At 35.8% G+C, this 17,775-nt stretch overlaps 1 protein-coding gene across 1 annotated transcript in view; it reads right to left on the reverse strand.

Moving 5' to 3' along the window:
- The window catches only part of LOC107593505 (protocadherin-15), a gene marked incomplete at its 3' end in the record, with an annotated part of 149,335 nt that overhangs the window by 60,388 nt on the left and 71,172 nt on the right, over nt 1-17,775 (reverse strand). The window contains exon 2 of the mRNA XM_016283242.1: nt 6,418-6,532. Coding sequence (XP_016138728.1) covers nt 6,418-6,508 — 91 coding nt within the window. The remainder of the gene's footprint in view (nt 1-6,417; nt 6,533-17,775) is intronic.

The following is a 17,775-nucleotide window of genomic DNA, read 5'->3' on the forward strand; positions in this document are numbered from 1 at the left end:
CTGCAAACAAGAAACACTTTAAATTTAAAACACTTTACATTTCATATCCAGTAGTATTCTTTTTAAAATTTGTTCTGACCACATGGCCAGGTTTAATGCTAATCAAAGGATTTTGCTGCATAAGGAAAGTGCTTTTTTATTCATTATTTTTATGTCGGATGCCATATAGATGTAAAAAGTAATTACACATGTATGCCTGCTCTTGAATCACTTAAATACTTTTGAAAATGACACGAGTGTACCTACTGGTACGACTGTAGCCTGTCTGAATAAGTGATTATGGATAATTCATCTGTAGTGTATGAAGATGAATAATCCCTTCATCTTGTATGGGTTGTGAATGTTGCACAGTAGGTAGTATGGAATATTATTTTAAGATATATTTATGGAATTTATGGCTCTATATATAGTGTAGCAATAAATCTCTTTTAAACCTAAACATAATAAATATGCATATCTCAAGATTATGGAAGTCAATAGATTATGGTAATGGAAGATTATGGAAAACAGAAGATAATCGAACAGTATATGTCAGGTATTCTCAAATTAATTTCCCCATAACAATTTGGACATCTTTTGAGAATTAATTAATTGATGAATTAAGTAAGCGTTGTGACGTGACAAACCAGAACACTTTATAATATATTATAATATAACCTTTAAAATCAGTAAATCTGTCTGCGGCCCAATAATTCATAACGTGAGCAGTCTAGTTTAGTTATGCCGCAATATTTAGCTTCCTTGGGTTGCAAAATGGATCTTAACGTACATTTGTGAAACTTGTTTAAATTTGTATGTGTTCCATTCAACAGCAAAAATGTAAGAAAATAGCACCCAAATGTCAAAAGCTTGACAGCAAAGCAGACAATTTAACAAAGAAATTGACTGATTCCTAAATCATTGCATCCAATTATGAGAGACGAGAGATCACTGTTCTAGACTATTCAAGCAAATATAGTGTTTATTCTCCAATTCAGACAGACAGACAGACAGACAGACAGACAGACAGACATAGACAGACAGACAGACAGACAGGCAGACAGACATAGATAGACAGATAGATAGATAGATAGATAGATAGATAGATAGATAGATAGATAGATAGATAGATAGATACATTGAATTATAGAAAGAATGAAAGAATGACATAATGATAGATAGATAGATAGATAGATAGATAGATAGATAGATAGATAGATAGATAGATAGATAGATAGATAGATAGATGGATAGATGGATAGATAGATAGATAGATAGATAGATAGATAATGGATGGACTGACAGACACATAGAATTATAGAAAGAATGACAGAACAATAGTTAGATAGAAAGATAAACAGAACAACATAACGATAGATAGAACGAGATAACGATAGATACAGAATGACAGAACAATGATAGATAGATAGACGACAGACAGACAAACAGATTGACAGACCATTTAGTGTTATTTATTTTTACCAGGTAATTTTATTCACTGGCCCTTGGACACCCTGCGTTTTCTAAAAGTAGTCCCTGAACTGTGGAATCTGAGTTTCTCTGGTAAATGGTTTTACTGCCCCAGGGTTTCTGAAGAAACTCCAGAACAATAAAAGGACAGTGCAATGCGGGAATGACATCCACGTCAACACACTGCAGCACATGGCTGCTTGTCCAGCGGGACACATCCATCACAGCTAAGGTCAAAGATCTGAACTTCTACCTTCTGAGTGGGATAGATGTCCCCACCGGGAGCCATTCACTACTGTCTGCTGACCGGCCCTTTTCACGTCTCCTGTACATCAATCTGCCCTTGTGCTTAAGTCACAGTGCTCGGCAGAAAATAATTGTGAAGACAAAAACTTCCAATCAATTTAATTTGTTTTGAATGAGATAGTACAAAAGTTTGAATAAGTGTTTTCTAATTTTAACTGAAACCATTCTGGGTTTTACTGCATTCCAGGACGCAGTGATTGGAAGGACGATATGGAGAGCACTGCAGTGATGGCACACATACAATAATGGACTGTTTTTTGCTCATTACATATCCCATAACTTTTAACCACAAGCCAAATTTACTTTAAATTACTTTTAAGTCTTTATATGAAGACTGACCTCTTTTGCATTGAAAAATCTCTCATCAACTCCAATGGGTCTGCAGCATATTATGTATTATGAACAGCTCTGACCTGATACAATATAAGCATGTTGACTCACATCGTGTGGCGTCCCTGAAGGGAAACATTATTGAAATTCTAATGACCACTGAAATGTTTAGCGATGAAGCATGTCTGAGCTGCGAATTCGTACAGCCTGATGAAAAATGGATGAGATTATATTTCTTGGAATGAATCTTGGCCTTGTTCTTAGTTAGCATTCAGTCGACACCATGCGTAGCTGACCTACTCTGGCTGAACCGTGTCCCTGAACAGAGCGGGCACATCTGAATCTTCAGGGGCGAGAGAGAGCAAGCACTTGGGAAGCTGGACTGTCGAACTCTAGTGGTCATGGTTCAAATGAGAATAGAGTATACGAGGCCAACTCCACTATCAACTTTAGCCTGTTAGCCACACTGCAATATGGGAAGTGTCAGCTGTTCAGTTCAAGTCCTCAGGGGTAAGAATCCACCAGAGAACATGCAAAATCTAATAGAATCAAAACATAGTGGACCAAAAGGTCAAGGTTGAGCTGCTTAGCATGGTGCTGTTAGCAGCTGCAAATAACCTGCTCTAAAAAGCATTTTTCTCAATGGAAAATTAGGCATTTATTTTAAATAATATGCCAGCCAAGCTACTGCCATCGAGATGAATGGGAATGCTTAGAGATAGCTCTCTCTAGACCTCCTTGTAATGGACAGGAACCTCATGAGAGTGAAAGATCGTTTGAGAGATAAAGTCAGGAAAAAATAGAGTCTGCTCTCAGGATAACAGCATGACAGTAAATGATCCTCACTGTTGGTTTTGCCTGATTCTAAAGATGCTATCAAGCTGAATGAGTTCTGGTATCTATTGGAATCTACTGTATATTTATACTGTATTGCATTCCTCCCACTTTATATTACTTCCATCACAAACGTTTTGCAAGTGAATGCAAAGTTTGTTGGGGGAATGCACAATTTCGAGAGAATGCAAAAGCTTTAAAATATTTTTTACTAATTTTACTTTTATCACCATGTAGCATTAGGGGCTTTGTATATTTCAAAGCAATTTATACAATGCAATTAACCTCAAACATTCAAAACATGGGTTTAACTACCACACTGCTCCATATCTCACCTTGAACTATTGCCATATTTGCAGAGACTGAATTAGTGTATCTAAATACGAATGCAAGAGGTAAATATCTCTACAATTTCCTTTAAAAGATCCATTTACAATTGGAACCAATAAATCAATATTCAGTCTGGAATATCCTTTATCTTCATTAAACCTGGAGGTCAAACGCAAATTGTCTTCAACCCAGACATACTCACTGTAGGGTAAATGTATGGCTCAGTGATGCTGAAGTAATACAATGTACGGCCAATTCCAGTTCGAGTTTGGCTACTCCTGTCATTTTGGGTGAGGACAAAGAGTAGATCATTTCTACACTTTGGGCACAAAAAGAAAAGGGCCAAAAAGTGCCCTTTGGCAAAGTTGGCAGCCCATAATTCTCCAGAATGTCACTGCTTGGTGCAGCATTAAGATTTAAAACATTGTACAGCTTCCAAAACCATTAAGGGAGGAGTCCATCTACTGTTGGCAATATATTTTAGTTATACAGGCTAACAAGCTTCTGATAAATAAACACCAAAAGAACCATAAACATAGTCTGTAACACTTCATGTTTCTGAAGTCAAAATGTACTGGTGATCTTCCCTGACAGTGAGATCTTAACTTAAGAACTACATAGACTGTACAATTAAGTCAGAATCAGGAACAAATCAGTTCAATATGAAAATGAATCATTCAAACGATTCATTGACAACCAGCTCAAAAGAATGATTCATTTAGCAGTTCTGGAGGCGACAGCTCATTGGAGAGGAAGATATTGGTCCCAAAAATGTTGGTCTATTTTCCATACAAGGCAGTTTTATGACAAAAAAAAACTTTAATATAGCTCACACATGATTTATGCCAGTTTTATGTTACCTTATGGTGCCCATCTGTCATTTTTGGGGCTTGATGGCAATGGTAACTATAAACTACTGTTGTGAGAACAATAGTTCTCCCTAAAAAAAAATCATATTTTATGTTCTATATAAAATAAATAAATAACATAACGCTATATAATAGATAATAGATAAGAGGAAAAAATATCTGTGTTCCCAAAAAATTACATACATAGAGTGTGTTCAAGAGAAATAAAAGAAAGATTACTGAATTGAAGACTGAATGAAAAAGTAGTTTCCAACTCTTTGCAGGTGAAGGATCAATATATAGAATTTCTCCACTTTCATATCAGTGTGCTACATCGATAAAACACTAGGAAGCGCAAATCTAAGCAACACAAAGGAAATACAGTAAATTCCAGTGGTGTCCAATGTGAAAGGATATGCGTCATCATAGATTGAGTGAGAAGAGGGTCTACTGTGCAAATTTCCTACATGAAATTAGATTCTATCATACTGCCATGCCCAAGTCAAGGTGAACATTTCCTACTAGCAATGCATATGATACAGTGACGATGCAAAAAATCAAACAGTGTGTAACATTGTAACAGCTGATGCCTGTGTTATATTCACATACAAGGATGTAATTTTGGTTTGAACATTGAACATTGTAATTAATCAATATAGCATTTGTTATGAAGAAACAACCGCCTGCACATTTCGAACCAATAGCGACAACATGCCACAGTAGTAATAAAAATCTATAGAGAAAATATATTCCCTTAACAGATTAGACACAGATTTACACAATAAATAAGCCTACAATAAAACGTGATAAATTCTAGTAAAGGTGGTCATGAGTAGGCCTAGTTTAAAACGATTTTAATATATGTTAGTGCTGGTTTTCTCCTCTTTTCATAAGTCTTTTTAGTTTATTTGCCTTTTTTAGCATTTTAAAGTGGCTGTTTCTCGAAATAATTCAAATAGATCTCATATTTGACCATCAGATTTGCGATAGGAGTGGCTCGTGCAAATCTTATCACACTTCTCGAGCGCACTGGTGAACGCACGCAGAGTATACAGTGATTCGCACGCTGATCATGAACTGCGCTTCAGTCATATTGTGCTGAAAAACTGCTCCGTTCGGTTCATAAGTAAAGTTAGCACTTATAAAATTGCTTAAAATTGCTGAAGGCGCAATTCAAATAATTGTAATGGTAATAATAATGGTTTCCATTAACCATGGCATAAATATTGCGGGGGTTGTACTCCCCCCCCCACACACACACACAAACTGTTCACATACATTGACTGTTACAATGTTACACACAGTATGTTTTTTTTAGCATGTTTCTTAAATTTTAGACACTTTTGTATATCATTGGTAGCTATTTACTTGCTTATTATCTGTACGTACGTACTTACTTACTAATTAATTTTATCATGTGAAGGTCACATTAAACGGGATTTTTTTTTGTTGTTTACCATGAATCATCTTGCAACTTTTAAAGTGACTTTTATTGACAGATTTTCCCCATTGTTTCATCGGCCCAGACTTTCAATCATGAGATATGAAAATTCATAATGAACATCATTCATTACGTATTTAAAACTGTGACAATCTAAATGTGATGAAAAGATTGTAACATTTACAGTGTGAATATGATTTATATCCAAACTAATTATAACTGTCTATTGTAGCTGTGAAATTAAAAATGAAAATGACAGCTATAAATTTAGCCTAAGGAAGTCATTTCCACCACCTACATTTTCATATCCACAAAAGACCCTATAGTTAAACCAAAAAAACAAAAAAAAACTCATACATAATTCATTAGGCATGATTCTTGTTTAAAAACAATAACAGAACTGCCCTTAAAATTCTCATGTTGCATATGCAAACTTTTATATGTAAACTACCTTTCCATGTACTACTGAACTTCGGAAGCATGGTGCTGATGCAATAATTTAACATTAGCATATTACTAAACTAACAACTTACTCTAATAAGCATAAAAATACACAAGCGCCTCTCCGAAATGAATCACATTTTACTGCTACTTTTCAGTATTTAATTATTTATATTTCTAATCAACATTTCTCTCACATTGCGTGCCATATTTATTTATTTTTTACTGAGCTTGATGCAATGCATTCTGAAATGCTTCATATTCATGCTGCCTACCTTCTGGAACATCAGGAGTGTGCCTACAGAGGCAGCTCACCAGTTTATAAAGCAATCTTATGAGTTTTGGAAAACACATATATCATCATCTAAATTCGATCGCTCCAAAGCAGGAATATTGAAGATGCCAGACAGTCAGGAAAATTTGTGAGGGAGAACTTACCATCTGAATCTTCAGAATAGCTAGCAGCGGTGAGCAGAAGAACGCCAATGCCGATTCCCAACCATTTAAAGAGCCACGACCTCTGGCGCATCTTCACGTATTACAGCATGCTCTCCTGTGAACATAAAGAGACAGATAACAGATTAAGTGCTTCTCTCGCATACATTCTCTCGCATAATGGTGGTTGCACCATTTAAGACGCATGAGTCATAAGTCACATAATTGGTAGCCGGTGCATTTCTAGACAGACCCCAGGGGGATTCAGATGCCAAGTGACCGTTTGATTTTCATCTCTTTGAGAAACTTATTTACTGTTTTTCATAAAAAGCAATCCCAAGGACTTTGAAGTTTACTCACAGAACATTCTAATTAATTCTGGTATCAAAACAGACAATGAAACTGGCTGAGTCAATTTCCCAGCCATAATTACTCGAGTCATTTTACATCATAAAAATAATAGAGAGTTTGGCTTTGGGGATGTTGCATCAAACTGAAATCCTCGGTAATAACAGTGGGCAGGAAGCATTTGCTGCACATATAACCTTTCCCTTTGAAGTGAGCAGAGAGATAGATAGCGTTCTTCTTGTGAGAGATATAACAACCCACAGCAAAGTGCAGCTTTGAAGTTTGCAACATGTCTGAGGGGTCAACGAACTACTTCTTGGTAAAGACTCAAAGACCAACATGCTTTGACAGGTTTGGATGGAAGGAAGAGATAAGCTTTGCTCCTAGAGGAATAAGGTCAATTTATTTATATTACGACTAATCATAGGAGACAATGATAAGAGTCTCCATCATCTGAAAGAATATAGATAACGCAGTCAAATCAATAGCAATTTTTAAATAAAGTAAATTGTTCGTGGATGATGGAGACAATAGTGCTCAAAAACACTGATTGCTGAGAGATGATGGTGCCTAATTTTTACGTTTTTGACAGCTTTTCCATTTCATCAGAAAATAAAAGTTCTAAACAAGCATAGATTCATTTTATTATGTCTTTATTTTATTTCATCCCTCTTTAACAGGGTTTACAAGGTCCCTGTTTTACACAGCTATGTTGTTACTCTTCACAAAAAAAATGCTTTTAGGCCAAAACCCATGAATGAGTTAGCATTTTGGCACTGAAGAAAATAGGTTTTTGAATGGGTTTTTGGTTAAATGCCTGAAATAGTTTCTGTGGTTAACACAAGCGCAATATATTTTCACGCATTATTCTATGACTTAAAATAGACCAGTAATACCCCTTGTGATTTTTAAAGCTTTTACTTGTCTTGAATGAGGCAGGTGCTAACAAGTGGCTAAATGGGACTAGAGAGGTTTTTGGAGACCTTAAATGTCATCACGCCAAACAGGTGAACTCATCCACTCATAAATCTGCTTTTGCATCCACGGCGTGTTTATAATAACATATAATAACTCAAATTTCCAGGGAAAAATGTTTTTTAAAATAAAGACTAAAATAATTGTTGGAAGCTTAATGGTGGTGACGCTGAAGTCTCGCAACTGCGGTGTTGCTTTATAGCCTACATTTAGCTTTTTACTTCTGGCCGTTGCATTTTGGCTTCAAAATGTATAAACATTGTGTTCATTTGTGAACACAACATGCACAACGAACAAAACAAATGCTTTCAGGCCAAAACCCATGAATGAGTTAGCATTTTGGCACTGAAGTAAATAGGTTTTTGAATGGGTTTTTGGTTAAATGCCTGAAATAGTTTCTGTGGTTAACACAAGCGCAATATATTTTCACGCTTTATTCTATGACTTAAAATAGACCAGTAATACCCCTTGTGATTTTTAAAGCTTTTACTTGTCTTGAATGAGGCAGGTGCTAACAAGTGGCTAAATGGGACTAGAGAGGTTTTTGGAGACCTTAAATGTCATCACGCCAAACAGGTGAACTCATCCACTCATAAATCTGCTTTTGCATCCACGGCGTGTTTATAATAACATATAATAACTCAAATTTCCAGGGAAAAATGTTTTTTAAAATAAAGACTAAAATAATTGTTGGAAGCTTAATGGTGGTGACGCTGAAGTCTCGCAACTGCGGTGTTGCTTTATAGCCTACATTTAGCTTTTTACTTCTGGCCGTTGCATTTTGGCTTCAAAATGTATAAACATTGTGTTCATTTGTGAACACAACATGCACAACGAACAAAACAAATTATTATATTTTGTTGGCCGCAGACCGTATTTTCTGAAATAAGCCAAAAGCCAATGGAAAAATCCTACTGTGTTTTTGTTGAGGAAACCTGGGTGATGCTGACTTCCAGGTTGGCCTAAAAAAACACATCATCACTGCAGTGCTCTATTTAAATTCATTTATGAATTGGTCAATTGATTTATGGGGCCATAAATTCAAAGGGAGCTCTGAGGAGTTTAATTGTGAACAAACAAGTTGCGTTTTCATTAATTCTTATAGTTTAACAAGCATGTGGAAAGCATTTTCTTTATTGTCTAACCCCAGTGTGATATGAAAAATATAATTTTGGCAACAACGTCTGTCAGACTTTTTTTGTTTGTTTTTTCAACTGCTTAAACACAAAATCTTTACTTGTCACACAATTTCTGAAACCTGACACTCAAACACCAGAACCATACAAAACCATACACTAATTCTCGGTTTTGCCTCAGTTTTCAATTTCATAAAACACTTTTTTTCAAAAACACAATACACCATTCTCTATGTAACACACAACAATCTAACAGGAATTAATATTATGGCAAAGGTATTTGCAAATGTTTGTTTTTGAGATGGGTTTGTGATATTTTGAATGCAGTGCTTCATTTTGCAAGAGATGTGAGGCATTTTGCATTTTATTATGTGCAATTCTTGGATTTGTGTGTTAAGTTGTGAAAAAAGAGGCAAAGTTTTGAATATAACATTACAGTACAAGTTATTTTAATTTTTTTTGTATCTGCCTATGTTGGCCCATATTAAGAAACAGGCAGGCACAATTCTGATTCTGACACTGTGAAACTCTGCTGAACTGATTTAAACCTAATAAAATGTGTTAATGAGAACAACAGCCTTATTGGTAGCTAAAAGCATAATCTAGTTAGCCTAAAAATTAAATAAATAGCAATGAATATTAATTAGAAAACAAAAATGAATATTTAAAACTACCTAAAAATGTATAACTATTTAATATTTCATGAAAAATAATACATATTTAATCAAGAAAACACATGTGTGGAATTTAAATGTTTTGATTTTGTGAAAATTATGCAGGTACAGATTCATATGGGTCTGCTAATAATCAAGGAACAAAAACATTGCACAAAAACATAATTGTAATTTTTCTGTTTTCAGTTCTGTGGCATGTTTTTTTCCCAGTACTCAGAATTGGTGATACAAAAAAAAAAAAAAAAGTAATTTGACGTCATCGACAGATATACTGCGTGAATGCAAATAAGTGCATTTCCAAAAATAAACAATGAACATCAGCTCAGCACAAGCTAGTCTTCGGCATCTGATACAATCTTGACAGATTTCGGGTATCAGGACATGGCTTTGCAAAACACAGAGGCTATTTTGAAAAGCCAATAACAACAAAAATATAACTTGTTGTCATCTAGATATCAAATCTCATCACCAAATCCAAAGCTACTTGATGAAAAGTTCTATTGCTGAGTGAAAAAGAGACAACCATACAGAAAGAGAGAGGGAGACATGTACTTTCAAGCTTTTTGACTTGTACTACATCAAAACCCTCAACACTGGAGTCGATCATTGCACTGCCATGCTCACCGACTATCATTATGAATGGTCTTTGTTCTTCCGAACTGAAAGAGTCTTTGGAGACACGAATGTAATTTCATCCTCTGTTGTCAGGATGGAAGCATATCTCTCCCCTGTGTTCGTTAATATAAAGGTCTTCCTCTGGACAATCAATGAGAGATGCTTCAGCGCAACGCCGTGAGAATGCAATGGATTGACGGCACACGCAGTATGTCAAGGGGCGAGTTCTATAAATGTGTTTCCTTCGAAATTTCTTTTTGGTTTCGAGAAATTAGACAACGTTGAGTGCAGCCTTACAAACAGTGCACAATAAAGCTACGGGCCTCCAATAAGCTAATGGTCTAGAACGGCACTCTCTAGTTGAACCCTAATCTCTGAGAGTAACTGAAACAACACCTGCTTGACTGTGTAAAGGCTTCCCAGAGCCACAATTTCACAAAGAGGGGCTGAACATATGCTGCCGTCAAATCACGTCAGAAAAATCGTATTTATGAGATGAGTGCACATGAGTGCCAGCAATGTCAAAATTACCACTAGGGAACCTTTCTGGAAGTCAGGTATTCAAAATTGGTGGGTTTAATGGTGGAAGCACTTTTTTGTTGTTGGACAGACGGATAAACAGATTTATGAGAGAAAAACAGAGAGAACAGACAGAATTGTATAGATAGACAGACACAGTATGAAAGAACAATAGATAGATACAGACAGACAGACAGACAGACAGACAGATAGATAGATAGATAGATAGATAGATAGATAGATAGATAGATAGATAGATAGATAGATAGATAGATATAGATAGATAGATAGATAGATAGATAGATAGATAGATAGATAGATAGATAGATAGATAGATAGATAGATAGATAGATAGATAGATAGAACAATGGATGGATGGATGGCTGAGACAGACAGATAGACTGACAGATAAAACGACAAACCGATAGATGGACTGATAGATAGACAGACAGACAGACACACAGAATAATAGAAAGAATGACAGAACAATAGTTAGATAGAAAGATAGACAGAACAACATAATGATAGATAGAACTAGATAACGATAGATACATAATGACAGAACAATGACATTAGATAGATAGATGGATAGATGGATGAGACTGACAGATAAAACGACAAACCGATAGATGGACTGATAGATAGACAGACAGACAGACACACAGAATAATAGAAAGAATGACAGAACAATAGTTAGATAGAAAGATAGACAGAACAACATAATGATAGATAGAACTAGATAACGATAGATACATAATGACAGAACAATGACATTAGATAGATAGATGGATAGATGGATGAGACTGACAGATAAAACGACAAACCGATAGATGGACTGATAGATAGACAGACAGACAGACACACAGAATAATAGAAAGAATGATAGAACAAGATAAAAATATAATAATAGTTAGATAAAAAGATAGACAGAACAACATAGAGCGATATATAGAGCGTTAGAACAAAAGACACAGAATGACAGAATGATGATAGATATAAAGCTTCCTGAAGAATAAATCTCATGAAAATTTGCCTCAAGATGGTTGTTAAAAGACACAGGGTACAAAGATAGAATGCTGCAGCAACCCAAATGAATCACAACATGGGGAACAAAAGCACAACTGCCAAAAGCTCAATCTCCTATTATATGATTTTTTTTTTTTTTTTACAATTCCTGGCAACAAGCAAGATACTCAAAGAGCGAAAGCACTTTTATTAGAGAATTGTGGGTAATGGTAAAATCAGTCAGCCTCAACGCTGAACTGAGTAGGCTGGGATTCTGACAGAGATCAGTAAGGTAATGGGCCACACTAAACCTGTCAACATAGCTAATCCAATACACTCCTCTGTGTTTCACTGACTGTGGAACAGTACACCATTACTTTCAGCCACACAGCAGCTAGAAAACAACAGTCAGGACATAATGAGGCAGGGGCGAAATGAAATGTGATGGAACTGCAGGAGGCAGTGATTTATTCTGCCATGAGGAAATTAACATACTGTTCATCCACTGTTGACCACACTAGACTTGATAGTTTTTACTTAGCTGTAGTAAATGTATACACATTTAAATGGACAGTTTATCCAAAACTAAATGTAATCTCCCACATGTCGTTCCAATCCGTTTTTTTTACACACAACAAAAGATGATATATTGTGAACAGTGTTCAAGTAGCTCTTTTCCATTCAACTATGGTTCATCCACAACTACTATCAGATTTTTAATAGAATTACCTTTTGCATGGACTGTTCCTTTAAGGCCTGATCTCACCAACGGTGGTTTACTGTCCATTGGATGAGTGTCTGAATCAATCTTCTTTCATTATCTCTGGTGTGAGGTAATCAGGCCATGTGTTTTTTTTTTTTAGAAAGACGGACGTCATCTGCCATGCCAAATGAACAGAAATAAGTCTTTCCTCTGACTCATGACTTATTCTCACTAATGTCTATTTGCCTTGTGATGAGTTACGCTTCTTGAGCTGTCATCTACTTTGAAGTAAAACTGTTTAGCATATGGATGGGGATAAATTATTAACTGGTTTAATCCACATTTGGTGACACTTTCTTTTCATTCACAAACACAAGAACTTATGAGTTACTCATGTGGATCTTCTGAGATGAACAATCACAATATGGGGCAAAAAGAACCAAATTAACTGACGTATCACCTACGGTTGGCACAAAAGTATGTTTATGGTTGAATAATTCACTTTCTTCCTATTCCGTGATTAATGGTGTAAAATAAGCAGGGTATGTGCAACAGTGTGTGAGAGTCCCTCAGACATAAGCTGAATTGATTCTTTCCTTGCTTCATTCGGTTTCTGAAAGTATTCATGGGGTAATTTCCTGAGATGTTTCAGTTCAGCTCGCTAAAATCAAGGATGAAATGGGAAAATTATGAAAATGGCTTCAAAACGGACCTCTTCTTTTCCATAACAGTATTAGGCAAACTAAACCGGTCACTAATGCATACATCTAAATATCACGCATAAAATATATAGGGGAAAATCCATCTTGGTAAACTGATGTCAGCTTATTCTCCAAAATAATGTTTTTATTGTTTATTTATTTAATGATAACTGATCCACAGTTACTGATCATCTAAGAGAGACATTATTAACGTCAACTCATTTGGGAGTTTGCACACTATCCCTGCAGAAGACTATAATCAATCCAGCTGATTCATTATATCTATAGTCAAATGCCGTGGTACACAGAAAAAGGACGACAGACTCTTTCATTTTCACACCGTTTTCAGCTCAAAACACAAGAGCATGTAAACAAAATCATGGCAGGTTTATGATTTGTTATATGGTGAAGTCACCCGGACAAACAACTGCACATTAATGGATGTGAAGGATTAAATGATGCATCCAAGCACATTATCTGTAAATTACAGAAACACTTCACTTAAAAAACATTAACATTTCTGTAATTTGATCACTCACATGCCACCACTGATACTAAACACCATTAGTCACATGTGCGTTTATCATTTTGAAATGCATAACAAGAATATTTCCATGGGAAAATATTCAGTAATTGATGATCGCATGGCTTCCACCTGAATCCATCACAACTTTGGAGAAGCAGTTAAAGACGTATGTTTTCCTGACACGTGGCCACTCCACAACCATAAACCAAAAATAATAAATAAATCATCTTCTTTCTCTTTTCTGCATTTATTCTCTGCTCTAGTATGTTTCCTAATCTAGTCGCTTTAAACAATAGTTGCACTTACATGTATGCGGATAGCATCTGCTAAACGCATGCATGTAAATTCAACCATAAATATAACCATTGATCAGCGTACATATATAGAGCACATCAGTGGATCAACAGAATCTGTTGGCCATATTTAATGAGCTCTATGTACGTGCATGTATATGATAATTTGTGTTGTGAAGATGAACAAAATTCTGAAGTTCTGAAGATTCACGAAGTAAATCCCAAGGTCTGTTATGAAACTCTAAATGGGGCAGTCAGATAGGTTCTACCTCAATATGACACAATGGCATCATTATTCGCATGCCATAGCTGATTGGTTTCTTTTTGTATCAGCAGCCAATGAGCTTGCTGCTCAACATTCAAATACTCAACTAGTGCTTGCTGTAGCAGTTGCAGAGCGTTTCAGAAACCCTCCACCTTCCCCAGTTTCACCTGTATATATCTGCTATAGGGTGATTTATTGTGTGTTATATATGGGGGTTATTTTATCACTGGAAAAATTACCGTGAATTTAATGCTACAGTAAAAACCTGTTAAATGGTTAACGGTAAATTCCCCTACTATATACGGTGAAAACTGTATTGGACATTACATGTATTGGACATTAATTTTACGGTAGTATACCATTTTTGGAAGTGAAAAAGACTGTATAATTTACAGTGAATAACCGTAAATTGACATTCCCAGAATTCCCTGCATTACATTTCAATTTTTTTTAAATAACTATGTTTCTTCTTAGTTTTTTCTTATCAGTTTTGTATATTAGGGTTGTGTGTTACACCTAATGTTGTTAAATTAATGTTTATTGCATTATTTCAGATTCATGTGTTACCATGATGGTGTTTAGTGTTTGTGTGAATGACACTGTGCAACTTCTATATATGTTATTATTTAAAAGCTGCTTGGGTTGGGCTTTGGTTCATCATGTGACTTTCTCATCACCACCTGCATTTGGTGGTTATCAGTGTATTACAAAGGTACAAAACAGATTTCAGTACTTCAATAGGTTGGTATATTAACATTATATCAGTTAATGAAATTACGGTATTTAACTGTAAATTTAAGTTAAAACCGTAAAACCTAAAACGTTGCTACAGTATTTTTTACAGTTAAAATTCCGGCAACCACAGCTGCCGTTTTTTTACCGTAAATTTTACGGAATTTTTTTTACAGTGTATGTTATGTGCAGCAGCAGTATTTTTGTGAATGTACTGGCAGTAGCCAGTTTCGGTACTTGCTCTGCTGCTGCAGCGTAGCAAGACACAATAACATTGTCATGTACATTGCCATGCTAAACTCCCAGAGAGCTGTCGTGACAGAACTATCTCTTGAAATTGAGCAAATAATGATTGAGTTGTCATTTTTTGAGGTGAACCATCCCTTGAAATGCCTGTGAACAATTAGTGTGGACATCTTTTGGCTCATTTATATGTGGATTTTAAGCTTGTGACCTGCAAGAGAACACTGCCAAAATTGTTTTCCGAAGTTGTAAATACAACAAAGATATAGTAACTGGAGTATGGCTTAGAAGAAAATACTATATCTATCAAATGGCATGTGTTACTAACCACTTCTTTGTAATTATTTGCGAAATATACTAGCAATTTATGAGTGAAAATTGTTTCACCATCATTTTTTTTATCAGTGAGAAATTAAAAGAAGCTATCAATATTAAGTTCTAATCCGACAGAAAACCTACCAAATGTCTACAAGCTGAGAAGTATTTAGTCTTGAGAAAGACCTGGTGTCCACTAAGCCTTGACAGAATTCAGCCCAAGAGCAAATGCAAAGCCACCATGGGTTCTGTGAGAGGTTGACCTCCATCAGAGGGTCAAAACTCTCTCTATCCCCTTCCAGGTTTAGTGGGTCAGATGTGTCAAACGACATTTCTTTGTAATGACAGGCTCACTGTATCCCACAAGCCCTCTGCGATGCCGCCAACTCCAGTCAGTGTTTAGACCAGGTGGCCGAGATGAATTGGAGGGCCGAACATCCCCGAGTGTCTGATTACAGAGGCTCCATTTGATGAGGGTGCTCCAGCTAAATGAGCATTTACTATGGTTGCCTCAGAGCAGGATAAATCCTATTAGCCAATGTCTTTAATGAGACAGCAAGAGACAGTGAAACAATGATGGGCAGCCTAGCAATGAATCAACCCACGCAAAGCATGACGGGTGGGGAGGGTACGCTGAAATATACAGAATCCCAAGCATGTAGGACATAGCTAAAAAGCTACAGATACTTGGCTTTTGGCCACATTGGCAATTTCAAAATAGCCGATATGAATTTGCACATAAAGAATTGCTAGAATATAATTAATAGAATATATGCTAGAAATACAGAAATGTTATCTTCTGTATTCTATCATATTGTACGGAAATTATGTTTAAATATTTTTGTCAGCACAGGAAATGGTCCAACGATAGGCTCTTTTAATTTACTGTAACACCCATCCACACGTGTCTATTTCTGTAAATATTTAAAAGCTTCTGTTGGCCATATTTGCTGAGCATTAAGTACGTGTGTTGTTCATTTATGTTTCGAAGGTGAACAGAAGGTTTTGGAATGACCTGGAGGTGAGTAATTGGTGACGCAATTGTCATTTTTGAATAAATTATCCTTTGAACATAAGTAATTAATGACAAAATTGCCATGGACTCTCTCTTGAAATGCACTTGAACAAGTACATAGACGTTTTTGGCTCATTTTATTTGGATTTTAAGCTTGAGACCTGCAAGAGTTATTTTCTGTATTCTACAATACTGTAAGGAAATTGTTTAAATATTTTTGTCAGTGGAAGTTGGAAAATATCATTTAATTTAATGTAAAACCCACCAGCACATGTTTTCTTTGTAAATATTTAAAAAACTCCTGTTGACCATATTTGATTAGCTCTATGTATGTGTGTTGAACTGTTCGTTTGTGTGAACAAAATGATTTGGAAAGATATTAGGGTGACTAATTGATGCCAATTTTCATTTTTGGATTAACTGGAGCTATCTTCTGTATCCGTCTACGATGCAAGGAAAGTGTTTCAATATTTTTGTAAATGTAAATGAGGATAGGGTTGGATAAGTTCATTTAATTTAGCATAAAAGCATGTGTCTATTTCTGTAAATATTGAAAATATGCTGTTGACTATATTTGATTAGCTCTATGTATGTGTGTTGAAGTGTTCAGTTCATTTGTGCTTTGAAGGTGAATAAAATGGTTTGGAACAACATAAAGGAGAGTAATTAATGACATAACTTTCATTTCTGGACAAACTATCCCTTGAAATGCACATGAACAAGTATGTGGGTATCTTTTGGACCTGTTTTATTTGGATTTTAAGCTTGTGACTTGCAAGAGTGCACTGAAATTTTTTTTTTAAAAACTAAAAATTTCTAAAGTGTATATTAAAAGAGAGAGAGAGAGATCATTGTTTAACCTATTTTTGTCGGAAGAGGAAATGGGGATAAGGTTTGATAAGCTCATTTAATTTAGCATAAACCCCCACCAGCACATGTCTATTTCTGTAAATATTTAAAAGGGTTAAACAAGGCGTCATGGTAATAGACCCTCTGGGTGACTCACAAGCTGTTGACCTAACCTGCAGCACAGAGACAGACACTATCACAAATAACACGGGAGTTGAGGAACATGTGGTGGGGGTCAATAATTAATGAGGAAAGGAGGGGTAGAAGCCATACGTGCTCCAGAGGAGGTTATCACTACAGAAGACCAACAGCTTTTCATTGTGTTCACTTGGTATTTAGTGTTCCTGTAGATCCACACCAGCTCCTTCTATGTGGTCTAACTTTGTAATTCATCGCCAGTGTCGGATCACACTGACATATCTAGAAGAACACTAAGACGGGGAGGTT

This window comes from Sinocyclocheilus grahami, unplaced genomic scaffold (genome assembly GCF_001515645.1).
Source record: "Sinocyclocheilus grahami isolate Dianchi unplaced genomic scaffold, SAMN03320097.WGS_v1.1 scaffold172.1, whole genome shotgun sequence".
NCBI lineage: Eukaryota > Metazoa > Chordata > Actinopteri > Cypriniformes > Cyprinidae > Sinocyclocheilus > Sinocyclocheilus grahami.